Consider the following 18,455-nt stretch of genomic DNA (forward strand, 5'->3'; position numbering starts at 1 on the left):
TCGAGTAACTTGTTCAGCCAGTGCCGCCGGTGACTGTGTGGGCGGGCAGCAGAGCGAGGGGGAGGAGGTGGCAGGACTCACCGATGATTCCGCTGTCCCTGCTCTCCAGCGTGGAGGTGGGGCTGGTGACGGCGCCGTAGGTGCAGTCCTTGGCCGTGACGCTGGTGCTGACGGGTGGCAGGGTGGAGCAGGGGCTGCTGGCCGGCGGCGAGGCCGTGCTGCTGGTCAGCGTGGAGCAGGGGCTGATGCGCTGCGTCACGGCCGAGCTCTGAAAAACGGCAAGAGGGAACACGTCACTCACCGCAGCCGGGCAGGGGGCAGGGGGGAAAGTCTCATTATAGCTCATACTTGAGGATCTGCTCCGTACGGTGGAGTTAAAAAGCGCTTTACTGTTCACAGTGCCCGCCGCGCCACCATGCACCTGGGAAAATGCAGACACTGCGCTCGTTTGCTGCTGCGTGCCTTACAGACTCCAGCTTCCACGTTCAATAGGCAACACAGAAAACAGAAATACAGTGGTATTTACTAAAAGCCTAATTCCTTCCTTTATTAGGAATTGCGATCATTTTGTTAGTGTTGAACTGGAAGTAAAAAAAAATATGAAAAAGCAAAAGCACAAATAAGCAAAAATCACGATACAGCATGTATCGCACATGCTTACATCACAGGTAAGCACACAGCGTGATCTCACCTCCACTTACAGCACGAACCAGCATGACCAGGAAACCCTACAAAGACCTCTGGGTCCCTTCTGCCTGCTCCCAAGCCTCCGTGGAGCTGCAATTTTTATTTTGCTGCAATTTTTATTTTGCTTTGTAAATGTTTCCTCCATTCAAGAAAAACAAGAGTGCTTTTACATCCTTGCAAGGAGGAAGCTTGAAATCCCTCACCTAGATGTGAGGCAGCCCTTCCCCACCCAGGCATGGCTTCCCCACCAGATAAAAGTTAAAAAAAAAAAGAAAAAAAACCACCAGAAATGTAATAGGGGTTGCTCTCCAAAGGCAGAGAAAAAAAAAAAAAAAAAAAAAAAGAAAAAAGCAGCACAAAAAATCTGGTGCTTTCAGCATTATTTTGGAAAGGCCCTGTAAGATATGGCGTGCAAAAAACCTGCAAGAGTTTATACATGTGATATATATGTGATATGCGCACGGAGATTAGTTTATTAAGAAAACAAAGCCCTGGAATTCAATTTGAGAGAAGCTGCGATACAAGACAGCGCCCTTGTTTTAACCACAGGCTGCTGGATACAGAAACTTCCCCGGCAAAAGGTTCTCCTCCCTGGAGGGCAGCCCCAGAGCACCTGCAGGGAGCCAGAACGGCTGCGCAGCACGGGGAGATGCTCGTCTGCCCCCAGCACAGCAACTCCGTCACCCTCAGGCCGGGCTGCAGAGCAGACACCTGGGAATCACCTTAAAACGGGCAACTTCAGCGTCTGCCTCCCGCAGAACGAAGCCCCGCGCCCCAGGGTGGGCACCCTGCCGGGGTGCGAGCACCCAGGAGCCGGCACCCTCGCCCTGGGCAGCCCAGCAGCCCACCTCCCTCCCGCAGATGGGGGTGCACAAAGAAAGCTCTTAAAAAAAATAATAAATGGGCTTTTGAGCATGTGATCATCCCTTAAATTCCTCTTTCAGCCCCCGCAGAGGGGAGGTGACCCCATCTCCCCCTTCTCAGGGGACGCTGCAGAACACTGTCCCCGTGCTCTCTTGCCATAGTTAGCCTCTGCGGACAGCATCTTACTCACTGTTGTAAAATGATATTGGTCCCAAGAAAGGAACTGCAGAAGGTTAATTCCCCATTTGGAATTTGCTTAAATGAAGTTTCTTTTATTCTGTGCGAATATTTCCCTAATGATCGTACAGATTTGTATTCCTCTTTCCATGTCATTTGAACCCAAGGTGACCACAGAGAGCACCATGCTTGCAAACTGCAGAGCGGGTTTGACATCTCTTTTTTTTTTTTTCCCCCACCCACCCCTTCCTCACTATTTCATACTTGAAGCTGAAAAAATGCCTGGGACAGACTTTTGCGAGTAGAACATGTGAAAGATTTACTGATTTTTAAATCAGAAGGCAGATACCATGTGTAGCTACCAGGAAGCCATCTCATTTGTCCAAGGTATCCCAATGGGGTTTGTAAAAATCCTTACTCAGAGTGTAAACACTCCAGCCCCGGCATGTGAGGCGAAACGGAGCATCCCTGCCTGCGGCGGGACGGGGTGGCACCGAGGCAGGCATCCCCCTCCCTTGCCCCATGCCTCTGCCTTCACGCCAGCGCAGCTGCATCGATCTTAACTTAATTACAGAGTGCCCTGAACATGGATTAGCACATCGACAAACCGGGGACGAAGCGCTAATGTGACAGCTCCACGGGCACGTTCATACATTACATGGAGAGACCGCAACGCGGTAGACAATGAACCCTGTGAGTATTTCCGTGATAATTGATGCTCTCCCTCCGGTACCCAGGCAAAACGCCCACCAGCGAAGGAGATGGCTGCCACCACATCGGCAGCTGAAGCACTCGGGAGAAGCAACCCAACGCCTTCCTCTCCCCATCCAATTTGCCGTGCCGCTCGTGGGTCACCGCTATTGTTATTTTCCATTCTTATATGTTCCAGGTACTTAGAAATACATCTCTTTTTTTTTCCCCTGCAGCCTTCTAGGAATGGCAGGCAAGCTGACTGCTCTATAAATTCTGGGTCCCAGTATATTCTGGTTTCACACATTTGTTACATCACCTGTCAGACGCCCTCTCTCTCAACGAACCTTTTTCATCTTCCCATACCACAATCTTTTCAGATGTCTGAATACCGTACTGATTTTTGTAAATCTCTTTTGAAGTTTGCAGAATTATTCCTAAGTCATTAATTCTAGTGGCCAAATTTTAAACTACTTTTCTGTCAGTATTCAATGAAAATATCCCATGATTTCCCCCCCCCCCCCCCCCCCCCCCTTAAAATTGCTGGGGTTTATTCTTCTTAATCTAACCTACCACGGGGCTCTTTTCAGATTGCTGCTATGTATCAAGCAGATGTTTTCACAGAGCTACCCACCACAGCGGAACTGTCTCTTCTGGTTTATCACAGCTGATCAGACTCCATCAGCACACCTGAGCTATTAAATCACCTTTTCCAATATTCATGTTCTTTAACTCGCTGACAGCACCATGAACTGCATCAAGTTTCAGATAACATAATTTCTAAGTTTGGACAAGGAAGGCCAAGGGCATCCTGGGCTGCTGGCGGGTGAAGGTGATGGATGCGTCTCCTCTACTGCGCTCTGGTGGGACCACACCTGGGGCGCTGCACCCAGGTCTGGCCTCCCCAGTACGGGGAGTACTGGTGGCAGGTGGGGATACCGGAGCGAGTCCGGCCACGGACTACAGAGACAACTGGAGCATCTGACACGGGTGATACAGGGATATTCAAATCCCGAGCGGAGACGGTCCTGAGCAACCTGCTGCGAGCTGGCCCCGCTCTGAGCGGGTGGGTGGGACTGGACCATCGCCAGAGGTGCCTTCCAACCTCATACTGCAGCATCTAAAAATTTAATCAGCTCCCACGTGGGATCTTTCAGCCTGTGAAGCATTATTACCAGCATAAATCTTCCCGGGTGAGGTTTTTCTGTGTCAGTTTCACCTGTGACTTTAAACAAATCTTGGCTGAAACTTACCCCAGTACTAACAAAATAACATCCGCTAACCTGAAAACACAGAAAAATTACACTTCAAAGCACATTAAAATGCAGTGCAAGAACAGTAGGCTCATCTTCCCTTCAGCTGATAACACTATTGTTTCATGAAAAGCCAAAAGTGATATTCTCCTAAATTCTTTTTTATTTGTAGTGCTATCAATGCAGCCCCCTAAGAACAAGCTACTTGCAACTGGAAATTACTAAATAACACGGTATATCACTTGGCATTGATTGACATGTTTTATTTTTGTATTGATATAGGAAAATGTTCCTCTGTGCAAGTTTTAAATATAAATTTCCATTGACAGAACATTCTGTATTATTATTGCTGCTGTTTCATCTGTCACATTTTCGCTAAGCCTTGAAAAATTACACTGTTCTGTCACAGTCTCATTGTCCTTTGTGCTTCTCTGGCAGCCGGTGCAGTTAAAAAAATAGTTTCCCAAAAAGTAGGAGAAAAAGGATTTATTCTTCAGCGTTTGCGATCTCTCATTAAGGAAGGCACGATTAAGGAAGAGACAGCACATAAACCACACAATTCCATAGCGATCTGGATTAGAGAATATATCCTTTGACTTATTCAAAATAAGGCAACCGAATGAGAATGCAACGTGCCGATTTACAGATTGGGGCAGTTTTAGTGAAAACACCTCTATTCCTTATCTCCACTTTAGCTCAAGCCCTGGTAAGATTGCAAATAATTATTTTCTCGCTTGAGAAGGCAAAGCATGGTTAGAATAACAAGCAGCAGCCGAGTCCCAGCTTTCGATACAAAGAACATTTTCTTCGCCCAGGCCATGGAAATTAACACATTTAAAACCTAGAAAATTGTTCTCCTTTTTAAATTCAAGTGCAAACTAGTAGTCAAAGTCTCAATCAGATTTTAATTAATTAATGATTAATGGAAGAATTAAACTTTGCAAATCCCACAGACATCTCACCGTGTGATTTCCAACACTACTTTGGGTGGGGTAGCTGAAGAAATTCCATTTGGGAAGGTGAGCTGGATTTTCGGGACATGCAGTGGCAGCTTTGGCTTGGCCAGGCTTCATGTCCTGAGACGGCCAGCGGTAAATGACGGGAGCCAGAGGAGGGCCACCAGGACCGTGGGATGGCTGGAGGAGAGGCTGATGGAAAGGGTTCCATCCGCCTGGAGAAGAGACGGCTAAACCGCATGGAGGGACACCCGCAGCATCCCGCCGTCGGCAGGGGGATGCAGGAAAGGCACCCCCGTGCTCCTCTGAGGGGTGCAAAGGGAAAGGACATGACACTATGTCACCGGCTGTACCCGGGCCATGATGTGTTGGGCAGAAGGAAGAAGTCCTTCACAACTGGAGTCGCCAAGCCCCAGAAGAGGCTGCCCAGAGCCTGTCCGTCTCCATCCGTGGAGAGCATCAGAACTCACCTGGACCAGCCCTGAGCAAGGCGGTCCGGTTTGGACGCTAGCCCTGCCTCCAGCAGGCGGCTGGACGGGACCTCCAGAGTCATCTCCGACCTCCAGCACCCTGCGGCTCTAGGCAAGTGCTGACAGCGGGAGATGCTCACAAAGAAAGAAAAAAAAATTAACTTGGTAATTGAGGAACCAGCCTCTCTTTATCTTCACCAGCACATGAATAGCATTCAAAGGCCCTGGAAAACTTTTTCATGCAAAAATTAGCAGACAGCCCAGGATATCAATCTATTTTAGAGGACAACTCTCTGCTGTTTCTTTTTAGATTTTTCTTTTATTTATTCTCCAAAGACATCATTGGATAGGATTTTAATTTTTGTCAAAAGGCAACAACAAAAGGAACCATTTATAGTAGAAAGCTCTGCTTGGCTTTGAAGTATTCAGCTCAAATAGGTGCCTGTTAAAAGTACATTTTCTAGCACAATGTATAGTAAAATACATTTCAAATCCACCACAACTTGCATAAAAAAAAAAAAAAATAATCAATGAAAGTGTTGAAAGCTTAATGAATGTGTTAAAAAATTTACAAGAACACATTTCTTGGCTCTCAGGCATGCTTTAGCCCATGCAGAAGATTCAAAACCTGCTGGTCCAGCCTGCAGCGGGGGCCGGACAGACGTGGGACGTGGTGGGAACCCAGCCTGAAGGTGGAGAGACCATCCTCACAGTGACCTTTGGGTGGGATGGGGCCTCCCAAGGCCATCTAGCCCACCCCCCCGCAATGAGGGGGGACATCTGTAACTAGCCCACCTGGAGCAGAGCCCCGTCCAGCCTGTTCCCAGGGGTGGGCTTCCACCACCCCGCGGGGCAACCTCCGCCAGGGTCCCACCACACTCTGTCAAATTCTTCCTCGTGCCTGGTCTCAGTCTCCCCTCTTCCAGTTTAAAACCATCACCCCTCGCCCTACTGCAACAGGACCAAAAACGTCTGTCCCCCTGTTTCGTGTAAGCCTCCACCAGGCACTGGGAGGGCTCTGAGGTCCCCCCTGGAACCTTCCCCAGGCTGAACCTCCCCAGCTCCCCCTGCCAGGCACTGGGAGGGCTTTGGGGTCCCCTCAGCACCTTCCCCAGGCTGAACCCCCCCCAGCTCCCCACCACCAGGCACTGGGAGGGCTTTGAGGTCCCCCCTGGAACCTTCCCCAGGCTGAACCCCCCCAGCTCCCCACCACCAGGCACTGGGAGGGCTCTGAGGTCCCCCCTGGAGTCTTCCCCAGGCTGAACCCCCCCAGCTCCCCCCACCAGGCACTGGGAGGGCTCTGAGGTCCCCCCTGGAACCTTTCCCAGGCTGAACCCCCCCAGCTCCCCACCACCAGGCACTGGGAGGGCTCTGAGGTCCCCTCAGCACCTTCCCCAGGCTGAACCCCCCCCAGCTCCCCCCACCAGGCACTGGGAGGGCTTTGAGGTCCCCCCACCTCTCCACCCCTCGGACCACTTTTGTGGCCCCTCTGGACCCACTCCAAGGGGTCCACCACTGTCTCCTGAGGACTCCTCTTGGCTTCCACTTTTCCCCGACCCTTTTTTAAGGAATTCAGGCCCTTAAGCCACAGCCCCTGAACCGTGCCCATGTCCAACACCGGTGCGACTGGTCGGAGTCGTGCCATTACTGTCTCAAGGAGACAGAACTGGAAGTGGGCTCCTGCTACATGGGCTATTGGACTACCCATATATCAATATTTAAAAAAATAAAATAAAAAAGGAAAAAACCTGTCTCCTAGCTTCATTCCCATCTTACCAACACCACTAGGAACAGGTACATGGTCCAGGATCGAGGAAGAGGAAGAAACTCGGGCAGTTTCCACAAAATCTACATTGTAGCCCTGAGCTTTTTTGCTGTTTTGCTTTTCCAGCCTGACACAGGGGATGCAACAAGCTCCACCACAATAAAGATTTTTATGATTTGCTTTCTGTATCTGTTTTCAAGCATGAAATCACCTTGTTCAGCAAACAGAAGCGAAAACTGTGACTATCTGTAAAATCATACTATTACTACTTACCTCTCCTTCCTGGAGAAACTGCGAGCCTTTATGTAATGTTGCTAAAGCACTTTTGAAATATTGCATAGAAGATGTCATGAAAGCACGGAGGATTATTTTGGTCACTATAATCTGATTAGAAATGCTACCCACCCCTACAATGTTTGCAGAAACAGAAAAACAACAGAAGCTGCTTCACACGGCAGCAGCTGATCCCCAAAACGTGGACTGCCGCACTGTACTGATGAGTCACTGCTTACTGAGGAGATACAACCTTCTACCTCATAACAATTATTTCACCGTTATGAGACACTCAGCTGCCACATAATTAGCAAATAACCGCTCTCGCCCGTGGCTGCATGTGGGGCACAGCCCGGGCAGTGGCTGCCGTACGAGCAGGATGGGGGGGTCGTACCTGGTTCTCGTCCTGCACCTCCATGCTGTACTGGGGCCCTGGCTGTACCTCCGTCACTTTCTCTCCCAGGAGGAAGCCCAGGCGAGTCATGAGTGTGTTTGCTGCCTCATCTACGGACGGAGGGGGTCCCAGCTCCTGCTCAGTGTCACCTAAACGGGAAGAAAAACAGATTCAGACTGGAATTGTTTACCTTGGCTACTGCTCTGTGATTTTACCAACAAAACACTGCTAACTTTCCACGCTGCGGCAACGGTATCTGGGTTTTCAGGTTAGTCAAGTCTGGTTTAATGTTATATGCTGGTCATTAATCTCAGGTTATGCATTGCTCCAGCCGTCAGTACGTTTCTTCTAACATGAGCTGCCACCTCTCCTCTCATTGCTCCTTCTCGGCGCCTCCCAGGGCGGCAAGCACGGCCACCTGGCTCTCCCCACACCGAAGTACCACAGCCACCGGGGAAGAGGATTTCCCAGAGCAGCAACGGAGAAGGGGGAGCCTTCCCTCTCCTCCCTCACGCAAAAATTACTTCCAAGTCACCTGCAGAGAAACTGAGGCTCCACGTGCCATTTTGAAAGCACGCCGTGAGATGCAGAGCAGCCACCCTGCGCCACCAAGAGCTTAACAGCACAGAACGGGACAGAAAACCCGGGAGCATCTTCCACCATCACCTGCTGGTCCCAACACGCTCACGGTTCCATAGAAAGCACGGCTCTCCACACCCCAAACCTCCCTGTGCAGTACAGGCCAGGATACAAAGCAAAGCCCACCTGCCAATTCCCCATCAAGACTATAACACAGGTCAAACCCAACGTTCCAGATAATTTTTCCTAAATTTTTTTCTGCTGCCTGTGGGATGAGCAGCACAGCCAAGCTTCCAGCTAGCAATGCACACCGGGACAGAGGCCAGGCACATATACAGACATATCTGTATCTTTCTAATTTTGTAATAAAAAAAAATCCGATTTGCAGTATGACAAAGGTAAGTTGGGTTCTGAACGTCAAGTTCTTCCCTGCGGCATTAAAGCCTGAAGGTCAAGTTCTTTCCACGTCACGCCGAAGCAACACTATGTTTAGTGCAGTTGTAGGAAGGAGACTAATTAGGATTTGCAATGAGTTTACAGTTAATTATTCATTTGATAATGTACAATCTGGAAAAGAGCCCAGCTCCGTCCTGGCTGGGGGGTGCCCCAGCACTCACCCTAAAGCTACAGTGAAAAGATGTCACTTTAAACACTGCTTTTTGATAACTGTAACTGCAAACCACAAATCACAGAAACTGGGCTATGTACAAAACCTCAGCAAATTTCAGCCAGTTGCTTCCAGAAATTCCCCTTTAAACTCCTAATGTACATCTCGCGAATGCTCGGAGCGATTTTGCGGTGTCTCACCTGCACTAGTGCAAATTAAAAATCCGGGAGCATCTCACATGCAAGCGCGCCTGCATTCACAAGCACCGCCAGCTCCAGGAGATGAGCATCTGGAGCAGTCCGTACACGGTGACTTCACTGTTATGAAAATGGATTATATCGTATGATAATAGAAGCTGCCTTTAAGTTATTGAATCCCTATTGTACAGCTTTAAACAACGCTGACGTGAATAGGATAGATTTAAGAGGGAGACAAATTTAGATGGATGGCCCAATTTTCTGATCTGCTGACCACCCACATTCAATCTGTGGGCATTTACTATCTCGGGGAGTCAAATCCAGCACAGATACCTTTATGTAAAATGAAAATTATAGAGACTTTTATTTCCAAGGTTATTTTTTTTTTCTTTTAAAAAGTAGACTTTTAGAATTTATCCTAGATACCTGTATCTAGGATATGGCTCCGTGCATAATTATCAGAAGCCTATTATGCATTCCCCATTCTGTTTTCAGAACACGATATTAATAATACCCAAACTGTGCCGACCCACCCACCCCGGCAGAGGGGGAGAGCCGGCCCCAGGCCCACGCTGCCCACCCCAGGGAGGGCGCAGGGCAGCGCTGGCTCCTTCGGCTCCGCTCCCAACCAAACACAACAACTTGCTCCTTGGGGGTTGGATTTAGCCTTGTCCTTAAACCTCCCCCCTTCTATACCACCCCTAAAAACACCTCCAAGGGGCACAAAGCTGACCTGCACTTGTAAAATAAAGAAAAATACGAGCTCATCCCTGTTACTGCGTAAGAGCACAGAAGATGCTGAGGATGACAACCGCCTGATTCACCTGCGAGATGCTGCTCCCAGCACAAGGCATCGGGAGCTGCCAGGGAAGCAGCTGAGCTCCCTGAGCATCACGTTCCGTGTAGAACTATCAATTATTATAATGTGGCTTTCAAAGTACAGATAACTTTGAACTTAGGCAAAGCGCTACTGTACTGGATTATTCCCTCTTTTGGTTAGGTCTCTAAAAATAAAGTGCAGTCATTTAACTGAGTGTCAAAGAAGAGACATAACAGCTCTGAGATGCCTGTGAATGGGTATTATGGAAAGAAGCTGTAACTTGCCTTTCAAGGTTGACAGTAAGACCTAATACTCCCTTTTCTAAGTTCAATGAAAGGGCATAACTGGTTTTTTTTCCTCCCTTGCCATGTGTGCTATCCAGTTGATGCTGCAGCCAAATTTTACACACGCTTCAGCACACTCGGCTCCCCCAACCTCACGGGGGAAATGCGAGTGCACAGCCGGTAACAGAACCTGCCGGAGATATTTGTAGGAATTCTGACACTATTGCTATAACAAACCACTGCAGCTCAAACGCACATACTACAGGCAACTCAAATCAGCAACCTCTAGTATATCAATAAACGCTAACAAACTGCCCAGCGATGCACACGCAAACCTGAAGCCAAGCGGTGGATTCCAGGGATCCCGACACAGCTCAGGATCTGCGTCAGCTCGCACGCTCCTGCACCGACACTCGGCGCTGTTAAAAGCTTATCAGAAAATTCTTAGTGCCAGGAATTTTAAACAAATATAAAAAAAACGCTTCGCTCTCCAACTCCTTGCATGCACACGAGGATTTCAAGGAGTTGTAGAGACCGTCTAACTTCACGTTCCCTCATGGTCAGCAGGATGGGTTTTTCTGTACATAGAGAGACAAAAGGCACCTGGCGGGGAAGGGTCCTGGGGCACTGCAGGGACCAGCTAAACCAGCCATGGCACCGGCACTTCCATCCCAGCTGACATCCTTGGGCAGCTGGTCCAGTCGTTTGTGGCTTGTTTGGTTGTAAAGCAGAAGGTTCCTCACGCTGAGCCCGCTGCAGTGACATGGCCATGGGAGGGACAGGAGGGGCAGGAGGGACAGCAGGGATGCCAGCCCCAGTGCAGCATCCCCCAGCCTGGCTGGCACCGATGGGACCCCGGAGGGACCCCTGGCACATCGCTGCCATCCCCAGCTTCAGCCAGAGTTGAAACTACTCCGGATTACGCCGTCTTTGCACACGCTGCTGCGGTTACAGACCCCCACGTGATAAATGCCTTTTCTGAATCTTACTAAAAAACATTTCCAAAGAACTTAATAGAGAAACTTTTCCCCATTGGAATTTGTTGTGTTTAATTTCAAGGCAAAGTGCCGCAAACCCAGAGTCAGCATTTCAGGTACTGAAGTCAAAACTAAAAGAGATTTACTAGATGTTTGCCACTAGTCCAAGGACTTTCATCACAGATACAGCCCGCAGACTACAAACACATTGAAGTGAATTGCTTATTTCTAATAGCATAAATAAAAATCCATGGACAGCTCCAAGATAGATTAGTCTCAAAAGCTGTAGCCTGGTTGGAAGGAGAGGTAATTTGTCTAAGCAGCACAGGGAATTTTTTTTTTTTTTTTTTTTTTTTTGAAGAAAAATGTAAGCGGCCAACCTCACTTTGCTCTGCAAAAACAAATGGACTTGAAAGTAAGATATTCAGATTCTTCTGCAGTGAGCTATACATAAAATAAAGGTATCTTCGAAGAAGTGAAAGAGGAAGAATAATATTGGAAAGACTCCATGAAATATGTGATCGAATTTTAGGCAGAGTCACCAAAAAGCTACACTGAAGGATGCTTCTTTCTTCTAATCCTTAGTCTTCAGAAGAGACAGGTAACTGCAGCATTATATGTCAGAAATAAATAAAAAGCTCCTCCAGAGACATGAAGCAGGTTGTCCTTTCAGATTAAAACACTGCACGTGTTTAGGCTGTCTGGCATTTTGATCTATCGGAGCAGAAGAATGCGCGAAACAGTCAGTCAGCGCCTGCAGCCTTAACGCCGCTGCGCGCACGGAGCGATCCCGAGGTGGAACGGGCAGAAGGGAAAATCCGCAGGGCCAGAGCTCCCCGTCCCCCAGCACAGAGCCGGGGCAGAACGGGAATCCCAAACTGGCACCAGCTCCCGTACCTGTACCCAGCGCTCCCGCGCGAGGGGCCCAGTCCTCACAGTAACGGGAAAAAATTCCAAGTGGGACTCAATTACTTTGAAAGCAGAAGCAAGGGAAAGAAGAAAACAAGAACATGGGATTTCTCCATCTCTAGCCCTTGAGAAGCGTGCTACTATTTCTTATTTATTTATTTATTTTGCTTCTGGATTGCATTATACTGGAACGGATGGCACAAGAGGAGCGGATGGACGCGGGAGACAAGCAGAAGGTTAATTAGGTCTGAGGTCTGGAAAGCTGGGAGGTCATCTCGCTGAGGAGAGCTTGTGTGCCCACGGCAGGGCAGCCGGGGGGACAGAGAAGCCTGTTGAGGCAGATGCTGAAGTGCTGGGCTGGGAGATCGATCAATCGATCGATGGATCAGTCAACTGGGAGGAGGGGTGGGGAGTGGGGCAGAGCTGAGCAATAAGGTCACCAGGGCTCCGCGGGGGGTGCAGGGGATGCAGGAGACAGAGCATCTCCCTGCCACAAACCTGCCAGCGCTCTCCACCCGCGTCACAGTGCAAGAACAATTTTCAAATATTACACCTAGGTAATTAGGAATAATAAATAATTAAACCCAACAATCCATTATTTAGAAGCTTCAAAAGGAGTGTAGATACCTAAGGCACACACGCAGAGCCTTTTTGATTATTATTATTGCTATTTAAAAAATAATCTAGCTCCCAGAGTTGCACCAGGTCGCAGCAGTGCACACCTCCCGCTTCCCAGCTACTTTTGCCATCCTTTGCAGTTAATGACAATTATTTTTTTTTTTTACTGAACTGCAAAAATGCCGAATTAGAAACATTATAACCTGAGCTTGTCAAGCAATTTAATACCTCTAATCCTTCCTCCCTTCAAAAAATCCAACCCGCTTTAAATACGTCAGGCGACCTCTGCAATTCACCCTGGAATTGACCTGATTTAGGCCCTTCAGGAGCAATTTTACGGATCCTGGCAGCCCTCTCGGATGCCTTACCTACAGTTACCCTCAGTATTTTTGAAGGGGTCAGCTCTGACACCTCCGTTAACGTCACATGCAGCAGGATGGAGTTCGCAAGTGCTCCTAAATGTTCATGGCATTTCCTTGAAAATCAAATATATCATTTTATAAGCACAGTTATTAGGTTTGCTCTTTTCAAGAAAGCATTCAAAACGTACAATGTTTTTGAACATTATCATTTCAAAAAAGCATTTCTGTTCCGTCTTTCAATTCCTATAATAAAATCTGCCACATTTCAGCTGCAATTGCTTACAAGCAAATGAAATTTCTTTATGATTCATTTTGCAATTCTGTGACTTGTTTGATAGCTACCATCGTCTGATCTTACAGATGAATGATGCAGGGTAGTGCCCCTGGGAGACAATAACAATGCGTCTTTACTCCAGAGAGTATTTTTGGTGTAATGGTTATACTTTTACTTCGAAAACATCTGAAATCTATTTCAGCAAGTGTCTCACAAGAAGAACTGGGTAACAGTTCACTTAGTGGCACCCATCACAGAAAATGCTGTAGCTTAAAAATCAAAAACTCTTAAATGAGCAAAGAAAAAAAATAGAATTGTTATATGCCAAGAGCGGGCACCTATGGAACACCAGAAAAAAATACCATTTGTGAATTTGATCTTCAATTACATAACTGTAGAGTTTTATCTAACTACTTCCCTCTCTCCATGTGACCTGAATCTGTCCCATTATTATGTACATCTGCTTTAAATTATTCTGGATACACTTGAGCTGTTTTTGGAAAATGCCCTTGACCATTTCTGCACATCCTCCTAATCTCAGAATTAATGAGTATTTTTCATTCGTCTTGTTTACACCAAGAGGATATTTTTAAAAATTTCACCAATAAGGGACAAAGGCTACCCTCCCCCCCACCCCATCAATTTTACAGCCAGTTTTTGTACTGCTGCTCTTCGGATCCTGAGTAGTTCTGCGAGAACAATGGAAAATGGTCCCACCAACTTAAATCCCACCACAGACAAGTGGGCAGGGTAAATATATTCCCCGTGTACGTTGTAGGAAAGCCCCCCAGCCAGCCAAAACCCAGCGCTGAACCAGGAGGGCGTTCAGACTGCGGCTCTGCCCGCTGATCCTTTCTCTAAGAGGCTGCAAAAAAATCCCATCCTTAATTCTGCTAAGTCAGTCTCTTGCATGGGTTCCACAGGCATTTCCTTTAAGAAGAAATTCAAACAAAAGAAATTCTCCTCTGCACCGCACAGAAACTCTTGCTTCCTCACCAGTCCTTCCACTGCCTTTGCTGGTGATGTCCTTTAATATTCCTTCAAGTAGATTGTCAGAAAGACAGTTATTTTTAATCAGAAACTATACTGAGCCAGAGATAGGCAGAAAATGTAATTTCAATGCTATCATAAAATCTAATTTAATGCATTTCATGTTCCAGATTTAAAAAAAAACCCCATCCCTCTGCATGCACATCTGGGGATGAATTTTCCTGGATTTCAGCTCCCATTTAAGCACCAAAGAAAAGGGAATGGAGAAATGAGAGGATATTCAGCACACTGATCACTGAACATACATAAAAAAGAAAAAGGCCACAATTATCATAAATATGAGCCGGGGTATGTGGAGCATTTCCTAAGAGCGGGATTACACTTCGATCCCTGAAAAGGTTCCTGAGCTCTTTAACATGTCAAGGACAACGTGACCAAGGCAGCGTGTGCCCCCACTGATGGAAACCAGAGATGCCATTATTCCTTCCTTTACAGTTTTGGTATTTTATCTCTAAAACATCACCTGATGATAAACACGTGCCTGTGCTCCCGGCTATAAACATCCCGCCCTCGTCAACCACCACCCCACGACAGCCTTGACTCTCCAGGAAAGCTGGTCGGTATTTTTTAGCTCTGGGGACTGACCTTTCGTTCCAGACGGGTTTGAGGATGGTATCTTACACTCTTATTGATGCAGAGGGGGTTTTAAAAAGTATGATTCACAATCAAATAAGAACAAATGCTCCTTTCAAAGAGTATTTGTCTGCCAAAACCTGTGCAAAATACTTCAATAGTATTTCGCACATGTATTTTGCTGTATTAGGCGTGTCACACCGCATCCACCCAAACCACTTTTTTAATTTCAGCAACTGTTTTTCAAAACCTCTCACATTCCCTCCGCTTACCATTCTTCACACCATCAACCTGACACAAGCCTCACCCACGCACACACGTCGGGCAGCACAAGCCCTAAGGACCGGGCAGGAAGCAGCAGCAGCAGCAGCAGCAGCAGCAGCAGCACCAGCAGCACCAGCAGCAGCGCGCCCATCTCTGCTCGCAGGCAAAGCCCCCAGCGTTGCCCTTGCAGTGGGGTACAAACGAGCTCAGGGTGCACACGCAGTTGGCTGGACAGCGGCACGACTTGAACAAACGCTGGGGAAAACTCCCTCCTCCCGGACCTGGCGGGATGATGCTAGCTGTGGTGGGAATGTCGCGACGCTGGGGTGTCCAGCTGAGCCTCCCCAGGCACCGTCCCCCTGCTCTGCCCCGCACGTGGCCAAGCCAAGCAAAAGGAAAGTTGCAGGAAACCTTCAGAAATAGTTATCATAGGATCACTGAATGGTTTGGGTTGGAAGGGACCTTAAAGACCATCTCGTTCCACCCCCCTGCCATGGGCAGGGGCACCTCCCACTGGACCAGGTCACTCCAAGCCCCATCCAGCCTGGCCTGGGATGCTTCCAGGGATGGGGCATCCACAGCTCCTCTGGGCAACCTGTGCCAGCGCCTCAGCACCCTCACAGTGAATAATTTCTTCCCAATAGCTAATCTGTCTCTGCCGTCTTTCAGTGTAAAGCCATTCCCCCTTGTCCTATCACTGCATACCCTTGTAAGAAGCCCCTCTCCAGCTTTCTTGTGGCCCCTGTTCGGTACTGGAAGGCTGCTGTAAGGTCTCCACAGAGCCTTTTCTTATATACACACACACACACACACACGTGTGCACATATTTGTAGTATTTCCATTATTGTATAAGATCATTTTAGGTTTTCATCCGCCAAGACCACAGTCATTTCCACCCTCAACAGCCACGACAGCGGCTGAGGCTGCCGAGGACCCTTTTATCGTACCCGCAAGGCAGCAACCAGCCACAATTTCAGCATTTGACTTTCTTGGGGAGAAAAACATGCAGAAAGGGATTTTCACAAGTACCTTTTTTTCTCCCAAGATAGCTTTGCCAGGTCAAAATGCAGCTGGCATACCACGAGATGTAACTTGAGTAATGCAGGTGATTATACTTTACCACAGCCTTTAGCCACCGTTAAACGGGAGGTCGTGGGTTTATAACTGAGCAAGGGACAACAACAGTGTGACGGCCCTGTCCTTACTAGATCTGTTATATTAGCACATTCCCAGAATGGATTTTATTAAAAGCAAATCAGATTAAATTACAACCTCCACATTTACAACACTGATAACAATCTCTCAAACCTACTATCGATCATATACCCAAGTAAGATTTCAAAATTACCAGCTGGATATAAAAACTAATACACAGATGTAATAATCTACTGTTACCACTTACTGGAATATCAAGCATCAAACATTCCTGGATGATTCTTCCTTTCTATGCAAGAAATTAATTCACATATAAAAAAACCCCGCGAAGCCGGGACGCCGTATGTCTGCACCATGGGAAGGAAAAGGACTGGGCACGCTTTTCACGTGGTGCAATGGCAAACTGAAATATTCTCGGGTGATGTGGCAGTGGGCTAAAACGCAGCAACTCCATCACTTCCAGTGCTCGCACGGACTTTTGTAAAACTGTCCGAGGCAATTCTAGTGGCAACCACGGACTTCACAGTGAACTTTCGCAGCTTTTCAGCACTATTCTCAAACAGAACCAATGTCCAGGGCTGTTGATAATTAGCACCCCTTCACTGATTAGCGAGGGGAAACTGCTGTCCGTTTGGATTAGATCCATTTAAAACTTGCCGTTTCTCTAAAGTGCAAACCATATTCACGAAAATCTTACACCACTCAAAAATGAACTCAACCACACTGCCCTCACAGCGCACGGGAGTCACACGGCGCACGGCTGGCCATGTCACCCACATAATTTGGGTAGAAATACGGCACTGATGCTACCCGAGGGGAGAAGGCACGGGCGGCAGCCCCGCCAGCAGCTGCACAGCACATCTCCTCTCGTCAGGCAAGCCAAAGAGATGGCAGGAAGAGACGGGGACAGAGCAGGGAGCCCGGAAAGGCCATGGCACCCAACGTGGGCAGCCGGGAGCGGAGGGCAGCGCCAGAGCCCTGCTCCAGGTGTCCCTGTGCGGTGGGACACGGCTTCCCCGGAGGGACTGGGACTCCCCACCGAACACACAGAAGAGCCAGCGGGGCCGGGGCTGAGAGAAAACAGGGACAGCAAGTAGAGGAACCCGAGAGGAAGGTGCTGCAGGGTCGCACCGCATCCTGCACGTCAGGACCCTGCAATACGTTAGCGACCACTGGAGGAGTCTGGAGACAGGGTGGTATGATCGATGCTTCCCAGCAAGGCTGAACTTTCAAACGGGCAGCTGGCCAAAATGTTCGTGTTTGGATTCAAAGTCATTATTTTTCAAGTGATGAGGAGTCAAATAATTAGTGACATAAACCGCCAAAAATTCTGCTTAATGAAGGAGACAATCTACGGTGCTGCAGGAGGTTAGAAGCAAAGTGATCCCCTTTCGTCAGTGTACGGGTGCAGCTGTGCTGCCCAAGGGAGAGGAACAGCCGGACGGGGGGAAAGCTGATGGTCAGAACAAATTACAGCGAGGGAAACAATATTCACGCTGGATGAAGATAAAGAAGTACTTGTTCTGCAGTCCTGAGGAGGGTTAGGAAGTCAAGGCAACTGGTAAGAGAGCAGAAATAACGGGGTGGCTTTCACAGCACGGCATATTTTCACTCATAAGAAGGTCTCCATAGCATCGCAGAAGTTCAAGGACTTTTTGCACAGGACAAAAAAGATCATCCACTGGCCTCAGGTACACATTTAAGACACGGGAGCCAGGCTTACAACAGAACTGAGCCGTTTCCTACAAATGCAGACACCCCTCCCTGCTGTTGCTGGAGCTGGTGAAATGAATATTGAGGTTTCTGCACCCATAAAGAGTGGAAGCAAAGTAACAGTGTCTCAGGACATTGCAGGAAAAAAAGAAATAATTATTGACCACTTCCTCTAGATTGTAAAGCACTTGGGAATAACTATCTGGGCCAGAAGAGAAAAGGGAAGACTAATCAGCACAACCATGACAAAGAACTCCAGCAACCATCATTTCCTTCCTTTTTGCCTCGCTTAGCATGCCAGTATTTCCACTTACGACTGGCATAAACGTAAGGTGAAGGTTGACTTCAAATTAAACTCAGCTGAAAGAACTCCTAAATAGGAAAAAATAAAATAAAATGTCAATAGCTCCAGGGGCTAAGAAGGAAGATCAGGTTTGTGTAGGGACGTCAGCAGCACTGCAAAGGCAGGAGCCCAAAGACAGTGAGCACAGCACTGTCAGAGAGGCCAGGGCTGCCACCGCCGCGGGACCCTGGGACGCTGCCC

The 18,455-nt window shown here is 48.1% G+C and overlaps 1 protein-coding gene across 5 annotated transcripts in view; it reads right to left on the minus strand.

The window, feature by feature from the left end:
• TANC2 (tetratricopeptide repeat, ankyrin repeat and coiled-coil containing 2) overlaps nucleotides 1-18,455 on the minus strand; it is a 248,650-nt gene that overhangs the window by 100,289 nt on the left and 129,906 nt on the right. For all 5 annotated transcript variants that reach the window (XM_040617492.1, XM_040617490.1, XM_040617491.1 and 2 more), the window contains 2 exons: nucleotides 7,530-7,678; nucleotides 82-268 (listed from right to left, as the gene is read on the minus strand). In XM_040617492.1, the coding sequence (XP_040473426.1) occupies nucleotides 82-268; nucleotides 7,530-7,678 (336 nt within the window). The remainder of the gene's footprint in view (nucleotides 1-81; nucleotides 269-7,529; nucleotides 7,679-18,455) is intronic.

Source organism: Falco naumanni, chromosome 18, assembly GCF_017639655.2.
Source record: "Falco naumanni isolate bFalNau1 chromosome 18, bFalNau1.pat, whole genome shotgun sequence".
NCBI lineage: Eukaryota > Metazoa > Chordata > Aves > Falconiformes > Falconidae > Falco > Falco naumanni.